Consider the following 26,054-nt stretch of genomic DNA (forward strand, 5'->3'; position numbering starts at 1 on the left):
ACTCGGAACTCAGCGCGTCATTACAGTCCTCATTTTGATATATTATGGATACAATTACATTAAACTGCAATTATTTACGTTAAGTTACAATAGAAGTTTAAAGTGAAAAATTGGATAATGTTATTTCCATTTACATCCTGTTTTCTCAAGCCTGAATAGTTAAAGGAGAAGCATGTAAAATCACAGATAGTGCGCAAGCATAGTGTTATATATTTGTAAACATTTTATCCTTTCTGATTGCATTTTGTTTTTATGTATTGCAGAATTTTGTATTCTTTTATTTACCTATTTTATTTATTTAATGGTTCTATAACGGTAATTTTCTGCTTTATTTGGTGTTTAATCTAATAAGTGGTCACATGTCTTGTATTTAAGTGTATATGTTTTGACAGAATTGTAGATCTTTTAACTCCGAGTGCAATGACTTTGGAATCTGTAAAAAAGTGATCAACTAAAACTCGAGATATAGTAAATTTCATTATTAAGGGGTCGTACGCTAATTTGGCGACATTTGGTCATTTCTCGCCAGCCTGGCGACTTCCTGAAAGATTCTCGAAAACGCATTTATGAAACCCTATAACGGATTCTTCCAGATGTTTTCTAGAGCTCATGCTGCAGGATATAAATACCAGTCGGAGAGATAGAGAATTCAATTGTGAAATAGGTACGAAACAATACCGAGACTTGGGGGTTAGCTAAATTACGAGTTAGGATTTTACTATAAGAGTGATTTAAGGAACTTTACGATTTATTTCATGCGCTAAGGAAGAATTGCTGAATATCCGTATTCTTTTTGAGTTATTTCCAGCCAACATTACGCTGTGTGTACTATTTACTGCGCCTGCTTTCCTAATAATTTGCTCATTTCTTACTGCCTTTTCGGACTCATTAATCAAAGAAACATCAATGATCTCGTAGCTTACAATAACTATCAATTATGTTTTAACTTCCTTGTAATTTACTATCAGCTGTTTTAACTTCCTTGTATGACGCAAAGAAAGCATTATAATTGCAAAAAATTTCGGTTAGTACATTTCAACAAAAATATCCATTTTGACCTCTCTCAAATCCATTCGAAGAAATTGTGCGTGGCTTCTACGTACGGATAGAATAAAGGACTCTTTTTTGTTCAAAAACGGATTATAAAATTGATTTCAAAAGATATTTTTTCGTGACATAGGTATCTGTCTCGAAAACTCAAACGCGATTTGTACTATTAGAACGTTGAAATTTTGTGTGTGGGCCTGCTACAGCATCTAGTTGTTGTTTAGTTACATTTTTAAACAGTGTTATGTAACATCGAAAGATCTCGAATTTGGGAGAATAGATGAATTTAAGGGAAGATCACCAAGATTCTCCTCTCTTTGCTTCGCCGTCTAAAATGCGTGCGTCTTAATTTTAAGAATCAATGGTCATAGATATTTATCGTATTTCGTTATGATTGAAAAATAGAATTCTCTCTGATTTCATTATGATTGGATAAACATCTATGGAGATGGTTTTGTATACCTGGAAATAAAGACTGGAAATTCGTCAAGTTTGTGTTTTATATCTTCATCTGTAAGACCTTCAGCCGCGACGACTGCAATCTTAATCCCTCTTCTGTGCTTGCTTGTTAGCCCTTTAGCGCAAAGAATTACGAATTTGTACTAACAAATTGCTGATTTTTTCCAATTTCTACCTGCTTTTGACCAGATTAGCACTTTCTTTGATCTTCACTTTTTTGTTTTAGCCTTCAGTTTTTAAAACGACTTAGTCTTGAACAAGACGCCATTCTGTAAGAGTTGCCTCCATCCTTACCATCCCCTTTTGGCCCCTAAGATTTTTCTCCACAGACCGTTTAGTACCATTGGCTACTATAATTAAAAGTTTGTTTTCCCCTTCTACGTCATCTCCGCAATTGGTGAAACTTGACCGCTTTGCAATTATGGAAACGTTTCTTAGGATTTCACCTGATTCCGGAAACATTTTTCGCGATTTTTACTTACTTGACTGTGAAAAGGCAATCGTAATGGAGGCAGGTATGTCAATCTTTTTTCTTCTAGTTTTCTTTAACAAGACCCATTTTATGCCGTATTCTTTTTTCTTTTTTACAAAAATTTATTCTTGGATTTTATAGGGAATATCCTTAAAATAATGTAATTTTTGACTAATAGCTTTTTAGCTGTTTATTTTAATTGTACATTTGCCAACACATGCTACCTTGTGTAGGTTTTCCTTTCTTCAGTTTCAAGTTAATTTTTTTTTTCGCAAAAAATTTTTTTGTTTTCTATTTTGTTATTTAAGTTCAATTTTAATTTAAATTGCAAGCACGTTGGGAAAAGAGACAAAACTATTGAGACATTACTAAAATAAGATCTTTTAATTAAATAATTTTATTAATGAATTACCATTTCTGGTCTCAATTGTTTGATTTGACGAAATGTGCTTATCGTATTAGCTTAATTGGAGTTTTCTCATGCTTTTCCCTTGATAAGTCTGTGCGAAACCTCGAATTGGGATAACTGACTATTTTTCCAATTCTTTGTATATTATTCCTTTGTCTTTAAAAGGTTTTAGATTGTTTGAGAACAAAATTGATGTTTTTTTAGGTTGTTTAAAAAAGTGCTTAGTCTTTTCTAATCTCCAATTTTGTTTTTGTAGATTATATTGTTTAGTAATTATTACAGGAAGTTTTTTCGCGTAAACTTTTACTGCTTTAGTATTGTATTATTGTGTTTACTTAATGTTACATGTGTACTCTGGGACTGCAGTATCAAATTTACTTTAAAGCATTAGCACAATTTTTACTTTCCTCTTCTAGGCTAATATGTATATAAAATTTAAGAAAGGAGAACAAACTAAAAAAGATCTTATATATAGCTATTTTCCCACTATGTTACTCGGCTCGGTGAACTCAGTTTTTTATTCTTAAATGTTGGTAAATTTTTCACTTTTTGCTTTAAAATTGACAGAATTAGGTTGTTCTAATATTCTGATTAAGGTTTTTATGCGTTTAGTTAATCTGCGTGCAATATTTTTAGAATTATCAACAATTTAAAAGTCTGAGTCGCGAGTTAAGCCTAACGAAGCCGCCCATTTGTTTACATTTGGAACTCTTAGTAGAACGGTGAATTACATTTTAAAAAGGAGTTTTATTCATTTGTTGCACCAATATCAGCGCCTTTTTGCCAAGTAAGAGAAAAAATTAATTTTTAATTTTTTGCACAGAAAGTTTTGTCTTCCTGATCGCTGTTGCTTGTTTTCGCGTAGAAATTATAATTTTAATTGCAAAAATTGTGTTTCTTTAATGAAATTCGAGGAAATATGTTTAAAGGAAGTGCATCAAAAATTGTGTAAAATTTTATAGGCCGTATAAGGAAGTCATCTTTTGTCCACATCAGATCTTCAATTTAAAGCAAACAACTTTAACATACGTTTTAACATACGTGAGCGTGTGAAACGCGGAAAGTGATTAAGTTACTAACTGTCCACTCGGGATATGAGAATAAAGAAGAGAAATATGAAACAAAATATTTGATTAGCGAAATGGCGTAAGTATCGCTTCCTGAACTGATTCTAATTTCCATACATTGATGGCACTATTCACACTTTATTTTAATGTTTCGCTACTAGCGCGTTCTAGAAAAGCTATTAGTCCCGCTTTCTTTTTGTAGTACTTGTCTTTCTTGTTGCTTTTTCCAAAATAAAACTTAGAGTAATTATTATCGGCTTTTTTGAACTTGTTTAAAGAAGTAATTAGTAGTAGTAGTGGAAGAAAGTCATATGAAATGCTAATGAAGTTGTATGAATGATGTTTTTTAAATGAATGAATGAAATTTACTTTAAAAAACGAGACAAGACTTATTAACAGTGAAAGTTTTATAAAAAAGTAAATAAGTTAATACATGAGATTGCAAATCGTTTCGCAAGTGACATGAATCTTAACAGTGCAAATATGTACATTTGTTTTATTTACATTAAAGTAGCAAATATCGTGGAAGATGCAGTTGTTAAATTTACAAATAGAGTACTACAGTTTAATATGTAAAAATTCTACATTATTGTACAGTAAAACATTGTAAACAATATACTCCATAAAGGAATAAGGAAAAAAAAGTGGAAAATCAAGCAACAGAAAGTCAACAAATGCACAATCATATGCAAGAAATACACTTAGAAATAAATTTTAGAAGACTGATACAAATACGAATGTATATTATTAGAGCTAAATGTATTTCGGAAAGATAATATGAAGGTTTTTTAATATAATACACAGCAATTACATACTTTTAAACAATATAGAAATATTTCTGAATGTGTAAAAAGTTGCTTGAAATATATAAACACTTAAGGCTATTGAAATATGAAAGAGAAATATGGGTATATATAGGTATAGTTAACAAGTAGTTTCATCACAGGTGCAGAAATGTTTAAAATTATGTGAATCGATCTTCGAAGTTGTGAGGCAACTGCGGTGAGATACACGGCCATTTGTGGAAGACCGCTTCTTGTCGATGATGTGGGTCTATACACAGTGAAACATGACTTCATGATAAAAAAAAAAGAGATGGTAATTAAGAAAATCTAAAATGACTACCGGATTTATAAGCGATAATTTATCTAATTAATTGTATATATTTTATACCTCTTAGAAAAAATAAAAAATGATATATTTAGCATCATATACATTAGTCTGTGTAGCATGAGACTGACAACTACATGATAATGTCTGATTTAAAAATTACACACTAAGCAAGTTGACATTTAACAGGTTAAATTGAATCGCGGTACTTGCGTATTATCGCAACCACCTTAGTAGGATTCCTCAGAATTTCAGAATGCTCCAGAATCTGGCAACCATGCCCAAGAATTTGTTGTTTTAACAACCAACGTCGTCATTTTTTTAGCTGGAAGTTCTAATGTGTTTTGTATGGTCATTTATTGTCTTAAAGTCGGTTTTAAAATATGTATTTGTTATATTTGCCTACAATAAAAGAAACTTCGGTAAAATATTTGCAGGAATTTTGCCGCAAATCGCTAATTCAAATTTCTCATGGCCCACCAGTGCCCGAGAGGTAACGTCGCTGAACACTGGTCATTTGGCCCCGGCTTCAAAGCATTTCACCGTGAAATTTTCACCAAATAATAAGAAAAAAATTTAAATATGTATATATTCACCAGATAATAGAAATTTTCACCAGATAATAGAAACAAAATATAAATAAGTTCCCAAGTAGTTTATTGATTATATTTTTAGATAAATGCACAGTTCAAATATAAAATATGCACATAATAAATGGTTTTTATAACAAAACGTCATTGCACTTTTTCTAACATTAAATTCTTCTAACTGCGCCAAAGTGGTTGCGTTAAAATATAGTAAGTACCTCAATCGTTTGCGTACAATTAATTAGAAGGAAATGAAAAACATTATTATTTTTGACACTGTAAATTGTGTGAGTGGGGGGATATTTAAGCTTATTCTTTTATTTCGGAGGGGGAATAAACATGACATTTCGGAAATAATATGAATACAATTTAATTTTTAATTAAATTTAAGTAACAAAATAATATTTATATTGTGCATTATGTATTATTAGGGATATGTGACTTAATGATGGCTTATATATTTAACCAGAAATAACCAACGCACAAAGTAAACAATAAATTATACTTATCATTTAATACTTTATGAGAAATGATTGCTTATAATATATTTTTTTACGGATTGTAATCAAATATATATTATGTATGCTGTTTTGATATATTTCAAAATCGAGTAACATTGTGCGTTCATAAATTTGATTTTTCTTAAATATACCAAGATTTGCATTTGTATTGTATGTTGCCATTACTCATATAAATTCTAAAGAAAAAATAATATCAGCAATTTTCAGAAAATAAAATGTGATTATTTATAATAATAATTGTTTCATATAGTAGAATTAGTAGTACTCTGATAGTAAAAACTGTATAAAATGCTCGGAAAAGCACATTTACAAAACATCAGTTTCTCACGAGGACTACTTTTAAAGAATCATTTACAGAAAATATAGCAATTAATCAAATTAAATATAGTTTAACTAATAAAAACACAGTTGGAAAACGTAAAACTTTTCACATACATAAGTATACTCCGAGAAAGAAAATAATAATAATTAGAAAAAGCTAAAATTTTTTTTATAGATGAACATTTACACTTGCACTCTGTGCTGTCATTATTCGTGTAAGGATTAAAGAAAAATTTATTATTTTTCAGAAAAAAAATGTGAATATTAATAATATAATTATTGTTCTAAATAACTGTGAAAAGGGAGTAGAGTTTGTTGCACTCTGATAGAAAAAGTTATATAAAATTTTCTGAAAAACACATTTATATAAAATCAGTTACTTCGAGAACTGTTTTTAAAGAAATATTTACACGATATATAATAATTAATCAAGCTTAAAGGTAGTTTACCAACTAAAAATTTAGTTTGAAAAACATAAAACTTTTAACATACATACATATACGCTGAAGAAGAAAGTAATTAGTAATAAACAGCTTCCAGATTTTTAATTTGTATAACACTTTCTTTGATTTCAAAGCAGCTACGATTTATTTTTTTAATTTCGTTAAATAAAAATTACAAAGCAAATAGAAATAAATGTCATGCTTATCAAAAAAATCAAATCTTCAAAAAATTAGACCGCAGGGAATATTTAATTAAATCTGAAATGCAAAGCAAGTATATTTGAAGCATATGTTTTAAGAGGAAGTGCCCTGGCAATGACATTTAATTTTAAGCTTGTTATTGTAATAAATTTAGTCTATACATTGGATTCCCAAACAACAGTTTATAGCAGTTATACACTATATTTAAAATTTTGGAGAGTTTAAGCAAGCTGGCTTTACTGATTTACCTTTCAGTAAGTTAACCATAATAGATTATTTTATTTTTATCTTTTAAAACTGAAAACAATCTATCCTCTGTTTTATTTTTAACTTTTAAAACTGAAGGTAACCTATCCTCAGTTTCTAAATTCAGGTTTCGAAAGGGGAATTATAAATATTCCATGCCAAAGCATTTGATATTTTTAAAAAGATAACAGTATTTGAAAAAAAAAACTTACATGTGAAATATTTTAAATTATCAATACATTTACGTGTGTCGTTTTTAAACGCTGTAACATTTTTAATAATTTTTCCAATCTTTGGTATTTTTTAAAATTTAATTAGCATTAGTATCGTATTAATAAGCTGTTTACATTAATTTCAGAAATGAAGGTCTATCACATAAATAAGTCTTCATTATTAAATTCATTGCAAACCAAATCACCTACGAAAGAAGCACTTTATGTAAGCTAAACTACCTTACTAGAACCATACTTAAATTGAGCAAATTGTCAGAAAATTTTAAGTTAAATGTTCTTGATCAACTTTGTTCATGCAGTGTTTTTCCTGGATTAATTTGTTCTATTGTTATTTTTATTGTTTTATAAAAGAAAGGAAATTGGACTGCGCGAAAATGCTTTTAGTCTACAGAAAACTCCGAAATTAATTATTCTCACTCCATGCCAGTCCATATCAAAAATCAATGGAGAGCAGGAGAAGATATTAAATAACTGCCATCTAACGACAAAATACATAAGTAAAATATTCAGAATATTGCTACAAAAAAAACTTAATTTTTAATCGTGCAAAAGATTTTCCAGAGAAAATACTAAAATATTTTAATCAGTTTATTCAAGTAGAGAGATTTTGAAGTATTATTAGATAGTGATATATTTCATAGTTATAATTTTAGTGAATGTTAGTATCTGCGTTAGTTAGTGGAGTCCAAACAAAACGATTTTATCAAGTTTGTGAAAATTTTAATGAATGTGTTTTTTCAGAAATATGTAGATATCATTCTGCTAGTTGTTCAAGGTTTTTATATTAACAACTAAATCTATTTTGATCTACATTTAGTTTACAGAAAAGTACTCCGAAAAATTTTACCTCTGAAAGAAATTTGCTTTTTGTAATTACCATTATGCACTTCTTAAGTAATAGCTATTATGAAGGAGAAAAAGACAGAAAATTTAGCTTATTAGCATGAAACTCTAAAAATTCTAGAAATTTTTTATACATTATTATACAGGTAAATATTGGGAAAAATATCGTCTACATATATTTTCTACCAATAAATATATCACCATTGCTTTATTTAAGCATGCCAAGAAGCTAAAGTGTGAAAGAGGAAAAAACGTGTTGGAATTCCTATCTCACTTCTTTAATCTTCACATCTGGAATAGCAATCAAACTCAATAAATTCGTTTCTTTTTTTAAAAATATAGTCTTTTTTCCGAAAGATGTAGGCTGCTTGGCATTCCATATGATTTTTATTTGATCATCTTGAATACATGCTTTAGTGTCTCTATGCGTCAGTTAAATCGGGAATAGATGCCCATTGTATCTTTGCAGTTGGGACAAGCGTGGATGGTGTCCATGAACCAAGGACATACGAGGGGAACCCAGAAACACGGGAAGCTACAAAGAAAAAATTCAATATATGTAAAGATTCTGTCATATTTGTATTTAAAAAATACGTTTATGAAATATGAAAACATTTTAAAAATCTCCATTGAGATAAAACATTTAATTTTGCTGTTTTACGTGTTTTTTTTAAATTTTTTTTTATTTATTTAAAGAAAAATAAATCCTCGCGTCTGTTTTCTATAATACAATGAAACCGTACACAAAGAGAAAAAAACGCACAAAAAAAGTATAAAAATGTATAAAGAAATCATTTACAATGTTTAAAATAAAAGTCAACAAAATCGTTGAAAGCTCGGTAAGCCGAAGCTGAAGATACAAAATCAGAGCATTTCGGCGGCCAATGAATTCCAATTAATTTTAATCTTCATTTTAATAGATTCCTTGCTTTATCAAGCAATGGGAAGTCAAAAAGCAGGTGGAAAACACTTTGCTGAACGCTAAGACTGCAATAACACAAATTGGAAGATATCAGCTAAATCGTTCAAGATAAAAATTAAACTTACCATGTCCAAACAAAAATTGCGTAACTTTAAAATTGAGCAACAAGTCCTACTTTTCAGCCTTTCAAAAATATTTGGGAAGAATGGTTTTGTAACAGATCCCTTATCAGAAGAGATATAATCACAGTTCCACTGCTCAATCATTTTAGCTTTGAATGTTTTTTTAAATAAGATTTTGAAATATTTACATCAACAATAATATCATTTTTAGTTGCATTCTTAGCAAGCCAATCAGCCCTCTCGTTTCCATAATTATCCGAATGACCACGGACAAATGTAAAAAAACACTGAAATACCCATCTTCTCAAGATCTCTGAGAGACTGCTGTATATTAACAATAATATTATTACATAAAGAGGTATTTTTAAGGGATTCCGGGAAAGAGAGTGAATCCGTACAGATTAAGTAGCTGGAACCACGTCCATCCTGACTAATTATTCACTTAATTGCAAAATTAATACACAGAAGCTCAGAAATATATACAGTACATTCATTTCTAATGAGAAATTGGTGACACTCAATTTCAATATCATCTTCAAAAATAACATAAGCAAAAACAACTTTATCATCAATCCTACTACCATCCGTATACAACACAAGTGAGAATGAATTTACATCAGTGTCCATACTATCCAGAATCTGTACTGGTTGTCTTACAGAAGGATGTGGAAGAACAGACAAGGGCAATAAAAGATCAAAATGAAAATTGGAATAGTTTGAAAGACTATTCTTGTAATCTATAAATGTTAGAATAAACAAATCCAGTGGTGAAAATCCAGCAAGAGAGAAAACAGCATTATAACTAATAGTTTAGTAACCCCTTATAACTCGCAGCAAAATTCGTCTTTGAATTCGTAGCAGGCGTTTAGAGCTAATTTTCTTGTTTAGAGACAATCCCGAAGCTCTACATCCATATGAAATAAAAGGTACAATGCGTTGTTTATAAATAATTGCGCTAACATTTGATTTAATACCAAAACTATTACATGCAATTCGATTCAGCCCACGCTGAAGTCTCTCACATTTATTAGAAATGCAGGAAATATGCTTTTTCCAGTTTAATTTGCTGTCTAACAAAACACCTAAATATTTAATTTCATTCACCCTGTCAAGGGGGATTGCCATTTAAAAGCAATTAGTATCCTTCATAAGTAGTATTTTTTCTATCAATAAACATGATCTTGGATTTTGCATGTTTAAAATTTAACTTAAAATCTATTGACCAATGATAAATGAAATCTAAAACATCTTGGGCGAGTTGAAAAGCTTTTTGCATTTCTTTTCCTTGAATACAAATCAGTAAATCATTTGCAAAGACAATGACTTCCCAACTGAAGAGATCAGAAAGTTTCTGTAAGAGATCATTCATAATAATAATCCAAAGCTTGGGACCGGAAACAGAGCCTTGTGGACATCCTCTCTGAGGTCGACGAACACTTGAGGTGCCACTCTAAAAAGGCTCGTCTTTCAGCAAATCAGAAAAAAAAACATTAAACGCATTATGAGGTATTTTCATTTCTTTTAGTAAATTAATAATAGAGGGCCACCATGCATTATCGAAAGCTCCTTCAATATCGAGAAAAAGTAAAATAGTGTACAAACCTCTCGTCGTGCTTCTCTGTACAATGTTGCTGAGACGCAGATGTGCATTCTCAGCACATTTTTGAGCAATGAAACCATATTGATCAGCACTAAGAATATTTTCTTTATATAGATGCCAAGTAATTCTGTTAGAAAATAACGATGGAGTTCTTCAAAGTTCGTGAAAAAGCACCAAGATTCAAACATATATTAAAAATTTTTATGAAAAACTCCAGGAAAAAGGCGATGAAAGTATCTTATAGTTTCATTGGGAATAGAATCCGAGCCAGGAGCCTTGTCAAGCCTTAAATTACGAATTACATCATCAACCTCGGCCTGCGGAAAAGGAGGCTCAATCTGAGACGCATAATTACTGCGAGAAGATGAGCGCCACTGAGTATGAAAGTCATTATCAAACTTCACACAGCCAGGAGGAAATGATTTATCAAGAATAGCATCGATAATTTCCTCCAAGGAAGACGTAAAGTTACCGCTTGAATGCCGAAGGCTCGAGATCTCAATCTTCCTCATAAAATTTTCTTTAATACCGTAAGTGTAAATTTTTTTCCACGCATTCTCATTATTGATATCCGAAAGAATGTCAACGTAGTCAATGTAGCTTTACGTAGTTGACATACATAATGAGCAGACACCAACCACATTGACTGCCCGTATAAAGCCAAATGAATCCAAACCCCCTCCCCCACAGAAAAAAAAAATTGCATTTAGTATGAAAAGAAAAATTTTATGTATTATACAGGGAATTTTATGTTCAAGTGAAGCCGTTTTACGAAAGCTTAAAAATGATATCATTTAGACAAAGAGATTTAACATTTATTTACTTGATTTCTTTATCCTCACTGATTGAGCCAACCAGATCACGGTTGTGAGTTCTTTTTTCAGATTTTCATGGCCGCCTCCTAAGTCATTCTTTATAGAAAAACTTTGCTCTTTTTTTCCCTTCAACCAAACATCCCCCGCAAAGGGAATTACTATTAGTCAAATGAAAATTCAAAAATGTTCGATACACAATTACTGATATCTTCAAATTCATGGCTGTATAAGATACAATGCTAAATATTTCTCATAAAGTGCCAAAGAAGTCTCTTCTTGGCCCTCCGCTTTCAGAAAATCCAAGTTTCCAAAGACAGTATCATCCTTTTACAACAAATGCTGATTTTGCCAAGAAATCTAGGGCGCAGCCGAATATCGGTGTGCTATAAATAAGTTAATTAGTGTAGCAGAAAAATAAAACATAATTTTTTCAATCAATAAAATTTCAATTTATACATTCACAGCGAATCACGTTTATTCACAGGAATTTTTCCTGCAAAATATCTATGAATTGAATCAATTTACTGCTTATAAAAACATTGTTTATTATTACGTAATTCATGAAGTTTAGAACAGCTTATATAATTTTTAGCTCAATGTCCTGTCCTAAATGTAGTGTAGAAATGGCAGCTGGAAGTTGTCATGTTCCTATTATGCCTGATGGTCTTCATTTAGAAAATTTTGGCACATTTTATTTAGTGGAATAAAGACCTAGATTTGTGAGTATCATCTGTATTTTCTTAACCCACTTCGAATATATCTTCCTCCATATTCACATCTTCAATATCTACTTCTTTATCTTTTAATTTAACCAGGATTTAAGCTGCTGACAATGTTTAACCGAACACCGTATTTTTCCTAATTTGTTACTTTACTACTAATTCAACTAATTCTAATTTGTTACTTTTAGAACTCGAAGAAGGTTTAGTAATTTAGATAGCGTCACCTGCTGTCATGGTTTATTATGCAAATGGCCAGAGTCGCCAAAGCTTAACCAAAAGCCTGAATAAAGCTTCTTTTGTTGTTACTAATCTCCTATACATTGTTTTGATTTTCCATCATATCGAGTTCCATTTTGAAACAAAAATGAGAGACTCACACTCCAGTACATAGGATTAAAAACTTTGTATAGAAAAGTAATCTGTCTTAAAGAAGCTATCAAAATAGAACGAAAGCTTTTAAAGGAAGAGCAACCCACACAAAGCCGAAGACTATTAAAACGATGTGAAAGTGGGTAATCGATCGATAAAAGAACTGTTTTCAACAGCTCTGTTGATCACCATGCTTCTAACTTTAAGGCAGAAAATCAGTGCTTTGTTTAAATTAAAAAATACACTAGGTTTTCTTACCAGTCATAATTAACTTACTGTAAACAAAAGGGAGCCGTCATAAGACTAATATACTCTTACGAATGTTTTACACAGATAGATAATTTTAGTGAAATTTTATGCGAAATTATTGCATTTTTCTCTGTAATGTAACATGAAAAGCTGACAGAAATGATGCTCTGCTAAAAAAATAAGAATGCCAGGGTAAGTCTATTTAACACTGAGTAAAGACACACACTAGCCAATGAATTAGAAACCAAAGATCACTAGACCACCTTTTGCACGTATAACTGCTCTGATTCGTTTGGGCATCGAATCTGCATGCTTCTAGTGGGCATTTAAGTTCAGAGAATACCGTGCATTCGCTATGCAGTTTTTAGATCTTGTAAATTGGAAGAAGAGTTGGAAGATTGGAAGAGGAGAGTGCTGTTGAATGGCGTCGTTCCACCATATTCCACAAATTTTATATGGGGTTAAAATCCGGGCTATGCTGTGGCCAGGGAGATGTTAAAAGTCAGGCTGATGTTCAGCGAACCAATTTGGAACACTTCTGCTGCGATGTATAGTTGCATTATCGCCCATGAAGTATCCGTCGCCATCAGGGTAAAAATGCACCTTTGCAGAGTGCACTTAATATGCCAGTATATTTATGTATCTCATGACTGTTTCTTTATCCTCTAGGACCACCAGGACACCACTTTCACACCAGCAGAACATGCCACATATCATGATACTCCCACCAGACTTTTACACATTGCAAGTAACCCGGACAAGATGGATTCATGGCTTCATAGGGTTCTCTCCAAATTCGACGTTTTCCATCAGTTCAAAATACGGTGTAGACATTCATCCGACCGCATTACCCGTTCCAGTTCTACGGGCCCACCAGCGGCAGAGCGGTAATGTCGCTGAACACGGGTAGTTCGGTCCGAGGTTCGAATCCCGTGAACGGGCTGGCTGCAAGGGTGTTTTCCCCATGTGTAACGTGTATACGAGGCAGTTTCCCTTAGAAAGTCCTCCACGAAGGCATCCCTTCCCTTAGGCAGATAGCCCTAGTTCTTTGCCATAATTAAATACACCACACCACCACCAATTCCAGGATGTCCAGTGTCTTATTTCCCGACACCACTCCAGACTATGCATTCCTATCCTTGCAATTATTTGAGCATGGTTCGCGCTGAAATCTGTTGGGAACAGCCTTGAATGATGATCTGTATCAGTTGAAGTATAGAGTCGCTGTTGTACCTTAAAGTTAGTCGGAGACGACGCCGATCACCGTGTTGGAAAACTGTGCTTGAACCGCAGTCACATCTTCTGAAGAAGCACTGTGGGTTCTGATTGCAGCTTTTGAAAACCTTTGAGATGGCTGCTTTTGACAAACAAGTGACATTTGCTGTCTTCAAAATCAGGGCCCCTGCTAAACAAGCACGAACAATAAGCCATTTTTCAAATGGTGAAGTATCTGTCGTTTTCCCCATTTTATTTCATTTATTGTGAAAAGCACTCTTACGCCTTACTTACTAGTATTCTAACCATGTGTAACCCACGTCAAAAAATTCGCATACTTCATCCGTAGCGCACATTCAAATGAAAATCTTAAAGGTTTCTAATTCATTGGCCAGTGTGTATAGCTATCTCGCTAATTTGGCGAGATAACGCCGGGCTGGTAGCGGTTTTGACTACTAATTTTTCTCGTCAAATTTGGCTATAATTTGCCGACATTTTGCTCCGGTTCCTAATCCCCGTAATAGGTATTGTAATTGAATAACTGTGATTGATCAACCGCATCTTTAACTGCAAAATCGCGAAGGATCTCCACCTCAAGCAAGTTACCACACCATCACCACAACTCTAGTTTAAACAAACACTGAAAAGCAACTTCCTTCGCAACAATCTTGAAAATATTTATCTCTCAACCGTGAAAATTTAAAATCTCTATAAATACGATTCAACAGGGAGATGTTGATCTAATTAACAATTTTCTTTTCTTCCACATTCTTCGAGACATGGACTTTATATATTTCTACATAGACTTTATATTTTTATTTTATTACTTTATTAATTTTACTACATAGAGACATTCTACATATGAACATTCTTCTATGTTCTACAAGATACGGACTTCCACATATGGTCTTTTATATATATTTAAATGTTGACTTCTACATAAGCTTTAATTTTTTCTTTTACTTTTCTATTTAATTTTCATTTTTATTTATATTTTTAAAGTTATTTAAATTTAAGGTATTCAACATTATTATATTATAATATTAATATGTATTCAACATTTCTAATTATTACTTTTTTGTACATTAACCAAGTCTAATGTAACATGTACTCTAAATTCTTATAATTATTGTTATAATAAATGTCGCTGAGCTTCAGATAGTGGATAGTACCCATCATACAAACCGAAATGATGGGCGGCTGCTCTTGATGGTCTTCTGTAGTCTGTAACCGTATCTGGGCCTCATCTGCCGTCCAGTAATTTTGAGAAGCACAAAGTACTAGTATTATCTCGGCGACCGGGTAAAAACTATACAAGACCGGAAAGAACATCAGTTTTCAGTTGTTGTTGCGAGTTGTTAATTCAGAGAGATATCGGAGTAGTCTAGTCTAGTCTAGTCTAGATATCGGAGTATTGAAAGTTTCGTCTTTTAGATACGCTTTGTTTGCGTTCTGAGTAGTTTGAAGTGTAAACTACGTATTGTACTCTGTGATATTGTGAGCACTTGTACGGGTGCGCCGGTTAAAAGTTCCAGAACTCCGAAATATATATATATATTTTTGATAAAATAAATTTTGTCAACCTATCATCGAAATTTTGAGCACTCGATCTATCACGAACCCATACTCATTCAACAATACATTTGGAGGCATTTTCACTTTTATTTATGGATTGGCTTAAAATTTAAGAATATGATCTGTAATAACTCACTGAAGTCACTCAATAAAACTTGAGCAACGATGCTTAAACCTCTAAATCGGGCAAGGAAAGAAAAGTTTAATTTATTTAACGGCTAAAAGAATTAAATTTTAAATGATGCAAAACACCTTTTGCACTGTTTTTGAAATTTCAACATTATTAATTGGTGCTTTTGTATACAAGTCATTTGAAATAGGGAAACCGAAGTAAGAAAAGAGGAGAAGTAGTAAATCATCATAAAACACTAGATCTGCAAATAGAAATGCACTAATAAATCATAACCTTACCAGACAAAAACGCTGAGAATGCAGGTAATGTATGAGCAGGCTGAGGCATGTCTGCTTATCTCGGTAGTTACTTCTTTTCCACAGTTACTACAAGTTGTTACAACTGGCTCTGGCCCGAACAGCGGGTGCTGCACCAACGTCACGGGGCGCACTAAAATGAAACACTGTAATGTAATGCACAGTAATGTGTATTAACAATAGCACTCAAAACTTATTTGACATGATGGATGCTTTTTATGAACTTAACTGTATGCGTTTAACACTGTATGCTTTTTATGAACTTAAGAGATCAAAAATAAGCAAAAATAAGAAATAGCAAATATTTTTTTTCTTTTTTTTTAATGGAAATGTTTCCAATTTGGTACTAACTTGCAAAAATGTAATGATATAAAATTCCGTTTTGTGTATGATATATCTAACTAGTTTAACACATCTTTGAATCGTCAGTAATTGATATTACGTAAATTGTCTGCTTGAGCATTTATACCGACTTTAAAAGTCATAACTTTTTTTAAAAAATAATACATAAGTGGGAACAAAAACTACAAACAAGGAAAAATAGAAACATAAAATAATCAAAATGATGTGTTAATAATTAAATAAAGAGAAATTAATATTCACACATCACACAAACATCCACACAACCATACAAACACACAATCACACAATGCCAATGGCTTCTTTATCGTTATTAATAATCTTTATAATCTTACGTGCTATTCCTCTTGCCTTAAGTAAATCATTTTTCATGAAATCTATGTTAGCTCCATCAGTGCATCTGGTTAACTTACATTCTGTAATAAAGTGGACATTGTCTCCTACTTTTGTACATACTTTACATAAACCATTATCTTGAACATGGAATCTTTTAACTCTTTCGCATCGAGAGAGGGCAAAATCTCTTTTCCCCAAACATCGAAAACGTCCGTGTCTAAGAATTTCTCTTGGAATGCTTTTCCTTACCCCATGGCAAATTGAATTCTACAGCGCTAACAATAACCTACTTAACTAACGCGAGAACTTCTTTCTTGGACACTTCCATCCTGTGTGAAGTTCTCCTTTGGGACGGGATTGCAACTTCGAGAATCAAAATCTAAACACAGACCGTAAACAAAGGAAAGAGAAGGAGAATTAAAATAATAGAACTACTTTTAGTAGTTTCAAAAGATTGATTTACATGTCATTTAACAACACCTGAAAGCAATGAGTAATGCAGTAACGTGATGGGGGAAAGCACTAGGTAGAAAATTATTCAAGCGTTTCGGGCGTCCAGCCAATGTTTGAATGCTCGGGCGTTTGAGGCGACTTCGATGCGAAAGAGTTAAGATAAAAGGGAAATCTCCCATGACCTGTAATTAACTGATTCAAGTCAATAACATTGTTAATATTCATATTTTTCTTAGGAACAAAAATGAACGTATTATTTTTATCAGAGTTTTCCCACTGAGTTCGCCATTTATCCACAATGTCACACTTCATAATGTTAATGCATCTGCTCTTGGAGGTTTGTAGATCGACAGTTTCAATATCATTACTCATTGTTGCTTCCTTTGCTAAGACATCCGCTATCTCATTGCCCAATGAGTTACCAGTATCAAAACTTGCGTTTCTTTTGTGTAGCTCTTTAAGTGGACTAAGTACAAAAAAGCTGCAGAATGAACTGACAGTGATTAAATGGCAGTCTTACCAGGTCAAAATAATATACATTCGAGGTTCAGTCTTGGTGCGTGAAGGGTGCAGTTGCTCCTCGCTCCCTATTTTTTGACTACCTTGATTTGTTTGCATTTTAGTCTTTGTGTTATATGTTTGATCAGATAGCCTGGCTCAGTAAAAGTAGCCGGCCAGTGTAAATCTGATTCAAAATCCGGTTAAGACCACGTGTGTGCTGATAACGACTACGTGCTTCTGAGACTCCTTTGCCAATGCTTTATTTTTCTTCTTTTTCCTCTTTCTAGTAATTTCGTTCTCCTGATGAGGAGGGACCATTAGCTGTCCTCGAAATCGATTGAGTGTTTTAACATATGTACGCTAAATACAAGGGTGTTATTGCGATTTTAATATACATCATTCTTAAATTGAAATATTTGATTGTAGGTGTGTAAAAATATTTTCCGTTTTCTAAAAATAAAGTATTTTTCCTGCAGTTTTGTTAGGACACCCTACATTATCTTCTTTCATTTGCTCTGATTGCAAAGATAAAAGAATGCATTTACAAATCCATTCTAATTACTAATCTTTTAAAGAATGATATGTATTCATTTTTATGATAATATAAACATAACACTATACAGTTTCATTAGGTATTCAGTCAGTGCCACCGAGGTATTCTCAATCAGGCATGATTTATTAAGTGTTTTATGTTTCCTATTATATTGCTACCAATTCTGTACATAGATAGAAGATTTTAGGGCAATTATATGTGAAATGTGAATTTACTGTATTTTGCTGGGTAATGTAACGCAGTAAATCTTGAGAGAGAAGCTAAGCCGAAAAAAAAAAGAAAAACAAATACAAAGGCGTCGGTTTTCTCGCTAAATTTGGCGACAAATCAAAAAATTCGCCAAACCTGGCGACTATTTGGCGACATTTACGTCTGTATCATCGTAATAGCATTGTAATTGATTATTATATTAGCTACAACAATATTCGACCCTGATATTGCCTTCCAGTAATTTCGTGAAGGAGAAAAGCTCAAGATATAACAGTGATAAAAAAAAAGGAAAAGTGTTATATTGACACTATGCTCTTTACATTAATGAAAAGTGAAATAAGTTATTTTTGTATATTTGTTATGTAACTGGTTTTTATGTCCTGGAAAACTGTCTCAACTTTCTTATTTGTTTTCGTTTCAGTTCTAGAAACATCAGAATTTTTTCGCAGCAGAAGTCATGAAAAAGTGGCAACACCTTCGCAGGGAATCGAACCGTAAACCTCTGGAATACGCGCCCAGCGTTCAGGCCACCACACCACGAAGGCATGCCAAGAAGTCGGGAGAAATACCTTATACAGTTATAAAAATGCTGTGTAAAATGTCTATAAGGTATTTTCTCGCTTTTTCCGCATGCTTTCGTAGTGGTTTTGGTTTTTGGTTTTATTAAATTACGGCAAAGCACTCGAGGGCTATCTGCCTTAAAAGCAGATCTTAAAGAGGACCTATCTGTCTTAAATAGCCTTCGTGGAGGACTTTCTAAGAGAAACTGGCTCGTATAAACGTTACACATGGGAAAAACCACGAAAACGCCAATGCAGCCAGCCCGTCCGCGGGATTCGAACCTCGGACCGAACTACCAGGTTTCAGCTACGTTACCGCTCGGCCGCTGGTGGGCTGCTTTCGTGGTGTATCTGGAAGCAAGCTCAAGGCGTATTCGGGAGGTCCGGAGTTCGAATACCGGTAGGGCACTCAGGATTCCTTCAATATCATTACTTCAAAAAATTCTAAAAATGATAATAAAAATGTCTCTCCATGTCTAATTGCTGTTGCTTTCTAGAATTGGGTATTAAAATGACTGTTGCTTCAGTTTTCATTTCCAGTTTTTAAATTCAAAATATTTATAGCTCCTCGCTAATTACTTGGATAAAAATATAAATTTAAGAAAAAATTTAAATTTTAAATAATTTCCGATACACAGTCTCATGGGCTCTAGATATTTTTTTTTCGTACAGTGTTGCCATTGCTCTCTTTGAAATCGTTGATTATGTTAGTCAAATATTCGTTAAAGTTGTACAAAATATGAAATCGATAATAAAACTGATATAATAGACAGAAACGATAATAAATTCAATTTCCAAATTAACTTCCAGATGCTCATATTCTGGTGGAGGACTACGTTATTCAAAATGTGATGTCTCTAGGTAGCGTAGTTTTGCGTAGTTGTTTTTCACAATGCGAGACACATACATATATTCGTGAATATTTCTCATTACTTAATTTCTTTAAATATAATACAGGGTGATAATATTTGGTGGCAACAATTTGAAAAGTGAACCAACGCATTTAAGGTTTCAAGGCAGAATGCCAAAACGAAATTAATAGCCCTTCTGGGCTAATGCCCTTTTGGTTAACAAAGAATGTTCAAATATCCTTAGCTGAGAAAAGAAATAACAATTATATGGCGGAACGCAATTTTCTCACTTCGAAAGGATATTTGACAGAAAAATAAAGCTAGCTGTTGGAAAACTCATAACAATAGTGAGCAGCTGAAGTGAACAAAATGAATATTCTTTTCAGATAACAAATGTATTGTCACTGCATTAGTGATTGCAATACTGGTACACCAGTGTGGGAGTCCTCCTGGACTTTGTTCATTCAGTCGGTTCTCCAGTAAAAAGCGTAAAAATGAAATGAGTAATCAATAGAACACGCAATCCACCTAAGTACTTAAAATAAACACGAAAGTATTTGAAAACATGGGCGCATTTTCTCCTTTCGTTTTAATGTTCTAAACGAAAAAAAAATACATTACTGCCAACTGTTAAAAATAACTTTTAGGAAAATTGCATTTATACACTCATTGAGTTGTCCTCTACATCTCTTCCCACCTTTTGATTTATGGTGGGTGGAACATAAATCAAAATAAAATCAAATAAATACAACACTATACTTAGAAAAATTGAGGAAGAAAAACTGATTATAATGCGAAAGTTTTAGAATTGTCTTACCACAACTAGTTTTAATTATCTAATCGAGAGTATAAAGTGAATGTTTTACTAGCATGAGCATTAAATTGTTTTTGTTTAGGTGAAAACAAGTTCTTATCGTCCCTCACTTCCGAAAGGATCTATTATCGGGTACGATGACACTGTAGTTTATGATAATTAATTCTTTTAAATTTAACAAAGGAAAAAACATTAGTGTTTGATATGAAATAATTTTAAGTATTTTTAAAATATATTAAATTAATCTGTATGCTTTTTCCCATAGTCCACTGATTTATGAAGAAGAAAATTTAATTTAGCATTGCTATGCAAAAATATTTTACTATGCAAGATTCCTAACATTTTGATGAGATGAAAGAAATAGCATTCCATATTGATACTGTACTTTCAGAAAATGTATTTTTTGTTGCATCTGAAGAAGCATTATAACCATAAAATGAAGATCAACAATAGGTCCTTAACTCAAGAAACAAAATGCAAAATAAAATTCTGCAAAAAAAAAAAAAAAAAAAAAAAAAAAAAAAATCTGTTGTGTGCACCACATGACTTCCTTGTATAGAATATTAAATTATACTCATTTTTTGCTGCAATTTATTTTAATTTATTTCCTCGGATTTCATTAGAGATACATTTCTCATTCTATGAATTCAGTGCTCAATTCGCGGCAAGGTAAAAATGCGTAAAACTTCAAAATATATTTACTATTAAAAATTGAAAAATATAGAAAAATATAAAACACCAACTATAGTTAAAACAAAAAAAGCAATTTTTATAAGTAAAATTACAGTTTCTACGAAAAAAAAAAAGTAATTTGGCCAGCGGCAAGAAGCACAAAATTTAAAGTTTCCTTTTGGTCCCATTCTTCAAAAAGACACGTAATTCACTATTATGCTAAGCTTTAAATGTAAACAAATATGGCTGCTATAGTAAAAAATTAGGCTTGGTCTCAATGAAACAATTTTTCAATTGTTGAAAATTCTGCAGCTATTGCATGCAGATTAACTAAAGGCATAAAAACTTGAACTGGAAGATAAGAGCAACATAGTTCAATCATTTTAAAGCAGAAAATGTACAATTTACCATTATATAAGAATAAAAAAAAAACTTAGCTCCCGTAGCCGAGTAACAGAGTGGGTACACACACACACACACACACACACACACATATATATATATATATATATATATACTGTATATATATATATATGTACCTTTGGTGCAGTCGATTGCAACCAAAAAGGGAGGTGCACAACTACATCTTATAGCAGTCCTATATACAAACTTTCAACGTTCTGAGGCTACTCGTGTTTCAGTTATGTGAGATACATACGTACATACGTACGTACAGACGGTCACGAAAAAAATTTATTTTGAATCCGTTTTAAATCATTTTTGACAACCCGTTTTGTCATTACGTACAGTTGTCACGCAAAAATATTGTTAAATTACGTTGGATAGAGGTCGAAATAGATATTTTCTATGAAATATGAAACCTGAAAATTTCTGGGATTACAGCGCTTCCTTTATTTCGTACAACAAAGTACAAATCGAAGATATAAATGAGGCTGAAATATATTGCTTCAAAATACGTTATGTTAACCTCTGCTTGTTAAGTATTTATTTATTATAATTTAAACATGTTAGCGTTTGGTATAGCACATTAGCGTTATTTAATATAAGCACGTTAGTGTTTAATATAGCACATTAGCGTCATCTAATATAAGCACGTTAGTGCATAAATGCAAAAACGATATGTTATTAATACAGCTTGTGAGTGGGAAAAATATTTAGTTTCGTGTTTATTGCTATTCTAAAAAGAATGTTCTTAAAAAATATGCATTAGAATGCGGAGTTCTTTCGAATCCCCTGGTAGAATTACACGCTATAAATGAAAACATCTTTATTTGATAATGATTTTTTTTATGTTTCTTTATTAAACTTTTATGAAGCCTGGAACTCAATGGTGAAGATTTACTTAATAAAAAATTCAGTGAGTTTTCGGATTACATCTTTCACGTTGTATCCCTGGAGGTTTAGTGACCATTTACTATACACAAATTAATTTTTTAATAATCAAGAAACACCTTTTGCAGCATTAAAATTTATATGGAGAACCCTTATTAATTATTTATATCACTATTGTGTAACTTAAAATATTCATAGATGCTAAATATTTAATATTTTCACTATATTTCATTGATGAAGCAAATATTTTAATTTAATGATAGTTTTTTTTTTTGAAAAAATTACATATTTTTTTGCAGAAAGCAATATTAGTGAAAATAAACAAGACTTTTAAGATATTTAATTACCGTATATTCCGGCGTATAACTGGTATATAGCAAGCATCCATAATTTCAAACTATACCTTATAATTTTTAGGTATATTTGCCGCATAACGCTCACTCTTTTCTTTCGAAGAAATCTGAAAGATACATGTGCGAGATTGTTGTTCAAGTCATTCAGTTGATGATCTTTCCAACTCTTTCGAATAACGGTATACTAAACTGACAAGCGATAAGGGAAACAAGAAAAATCACATTTACTTCAGTTGAAATACAGTTGATCTACTGTTGTTCATTTTAGCAGTAAAAGCTCCTGTCAATCGAAACTAAAACAGTATAGGTTTCAAATGCAAAATCATTCAATTTAAAAAAGAAAATTGAAATCGTGCTGCATCAAAGAAGTTCGGTGCTGGTAAAAACTCCAAATGTGGCGGAAGAACGATTAAATCACAGTAATTAATATGCTAATGAATAAATATGCTTTACGTAAAGGGGTAACGAAGTGGACTATCCTAAAGAAAGCGTTGCGAACTGGGTTATAGAAAATCTCCAGAATGGTTTAAGGGGACAAACGACATAAAAATTTTCGAATTTTCGAATTTTCAATTTTGCGCTAGAAAAATAAAGTAGATTCAGACGATTCCAAAAATATATAATTTATGCATGTTTCGAAATTTTAAAAGGGCGAAATCTCTCGTTTAAAATGTAAACAAGCACTGGCACGCCCACAAGTTTAAAGGGACAGATGTTTTATCGTTGTTTATTATGACTTGCACATACAGATGTTTTAGCAGTTTTTATTACTTCCTTGGTCAGAATATGATTCTTTGAAAGACATTTGGCAACACGTTTTTAAATTGGCTTATTCACTAAGCTGTGTAGTGGATAATTGTCGAATTTCGTATTTACAACTTGGCTTTGTTTAATTTGTGTTTCGCTATTCTTTTCGTTCTTTTTCATTTAAAGTCGTGCTTTCTGTGTTTATTTTTGATTGTTTTATTGTGTTATGTTAGTGAATAAAAGTTTTAAATAAGGAAATGCCGAGAAAAAAATCATTCGGGAAGAGAAAATACATCGGAAATCAACATACATATGTGAAAGATGTTACCCATAATGTAAGTAAGTCTCCCCTAAATATGAGTGCATCTGAGTACAAAATCGGCATAGTTAATGGCGAAGATGAGTTCTTAGAGTCTCAGAAGAGTAGAAACTTTATAATTGAAACAGAAACATTATTGCATTTATTGAAAGCATTTGCAAAATGTAAGAACTGTGGGAAATGTGATTCTTTTGATGTGATAGACCAAAGTAATTCCCGCAGAGGACTTGAAGTAAGTTTACTGTATTTGTGTACTGCATGTGGATATTCTACGAGTAGTATGACATCTAAAAAATCTAAAAGATGCTGCGATGTTAATTTACGCCTTACTTATGCAATGCGTTGCATTGGTAAAGGGAAGAAAGCTGCAGAGACATTCTGCGCTGTTATGAACTTACCCCCTCCGCCAAGTGACTTTCAGAAGTATAACAAAATTTTGTTACCTGTATTATCAGAAATTGCTGAAGAATCCATGTTGAAAGCTGTAAAAGAAACAGTTGCAGATAACAGTGGAAATGCTGACATAAAAGTGGAAATGCTGTGTTTAGAAGTCTGTCTGACAAAAAACTGCTGTCAAAGTGCTTACACGGACGAACTCAAAACCCCAATGAAAGTTTTAATAATTGCATCTGGATACGCATACCCAAAACTGTTTTTGTGAGTATTATCACTTTAAAATTGGGTTTGTTCGATGCCATAATATGTTTTAATGATGGTGTACAAAGCCGGAGTAAAGTAATGGAATTATTAGGAATGCAACCAGGGTTTTATATGGTAAAGAGTCTGAGAAAAATAGATTGTCTTAGAATTCGTGAGGGCCAGCTCGCTTACCAAAAGCTTTCTAAAATGACCAGAAAGAAAAATAAATTTATAAAACAAAAACAGTTTGATGTAGAAATGTCAATTCAAGATGATTATGGTGCAGGAAAATATTAAAATGATATTTTTTTATAAATTATTAGTTTTTAAATGTTTTTTTTTTCGTTTTTCTCAAAATGTGTTTTTCTTAACTTTCGATACATTTTTCTTGAAAACTATTCGACCTGGAAGGTGCCAATTTTCCATAGTTGTTTATCACTACTATTTCTTTGAAACTATGCAGGATATAAAATTTACGAGCATTAGTATTGGATATATTAATAATTTAATACTAATTTTTTTGTGATTTTTCAAAGCATTTTACTAATTTATTTTTAATATTTTTTCTTTTTAAGTAAAATGTAAAATACTGCTTATTATTCTTAAATGATATATTTTTAACTACCATGCACGATTTGAGGACGATTGGTGCAGTACTTTTTAAGAAAAGTGTACCGAACTAGCACATTGTCCGATGAGATTCGTCAAAGGTAAGTGAAATTAAACAACTGGTTTTTAAAAATATTAGGCATTTAATATATATTTTATGTGTTTTCTGTAATCTGTAATCTATGCATTTTAAATGAAAAAAAGAATCATGTGTATAAGTTTATTTTGAGAAAAGTTATATCTTAATAACTTTCTCGAAATAGTTACATTTTGCCAGTCGACATGTCACATGTCCCCTTAATTGTAACAAGAAACAGCGTATGTTTATCTGCCTCAAAATGGGCAAGAAACAATGAAAATGCAAATGAATGTGAAAACTTTAAAAATAACTTTGAGTTGAAGCAGTCGATTTATAGCACGGAATAATTTGGTTCTGAGAGGTAAAAAAAAAGTTTCGGAAAGGCTTTCGAAACGTATGGAAAGGTTCCAGAAGTATATTACTGACTACTAAGGCAAAATAAATTATTTACTGTCACATACTGGAAATATGGATGAAGCTCCAGTAATGTTTGATATGATAGGAAATAAAACAACTGATGAAAAGAAAAAAAAAACACTCACATGAAAGCAACAGGTCTTAAAAACTTTCACTTCGGTAGTGCTTTCCTTCTTAATAAACGGTACAAGATTAAAAACCCACGGTTATTTTTAAAATAAAAGACGATGCCGAAAAGTAATTTTCAAAATGGTGTTTTCATTCATATTCATGAGCAAGTATAGACGGACGAAAGCGGTGAGAAATTGTGG

General features: G+C 32.0%; 1 protein-coding gene across 1 annotated transcript in view; it reads right to left on the bottom strand.

Annotated features, from left to right (window-relative positions):
- Nucleotides 1–3,843: 3,843 nt before the first annotated feature.
- LOC118204687 (lipopolysaccharide-induced tumor necrosis factor-alpha factor homolog) overlaps nucleotides 3,844–26,054 on the bottom strand; it is a 118,751-nt gene continuing 96,540 nt past the window's right edge. The window contains exons 2-3 of the mRNA XM_085813676.1: nucleotides 15,960–16,110; nucleotides 3,844–8,494 (exon numbers count right to left, since the gene is read on the bottom strand). Of these exons, the coding sequence (XP_085669802.1) occupies nucleotides 8,389–8,494; nucleotides 15,960–16,110 (257 nt within the window). The 3' untranslated portion in view covers nucleotides 3,844–8,388. The remainder of the gene's footprint in view (nucleotides 8,495–15,959; nucleotides 16,111–26,054) is intronic.

The sequence above is a fragment of the Stegodyphus dumicola genome, chromosome 3 (genome assembly GCF_044657685.1).
Source record: "Stegodyphus dumicola isolate Sdum_Otavi_A_Nest chromosome 3, ASM4465768v1".
Lineage (NCBI taxonomy): Eukaryota > Metazoa > Arthropoda > Arachnida > Araneae > Eresidae > Stegodyphus > Stegodyphus dumicola.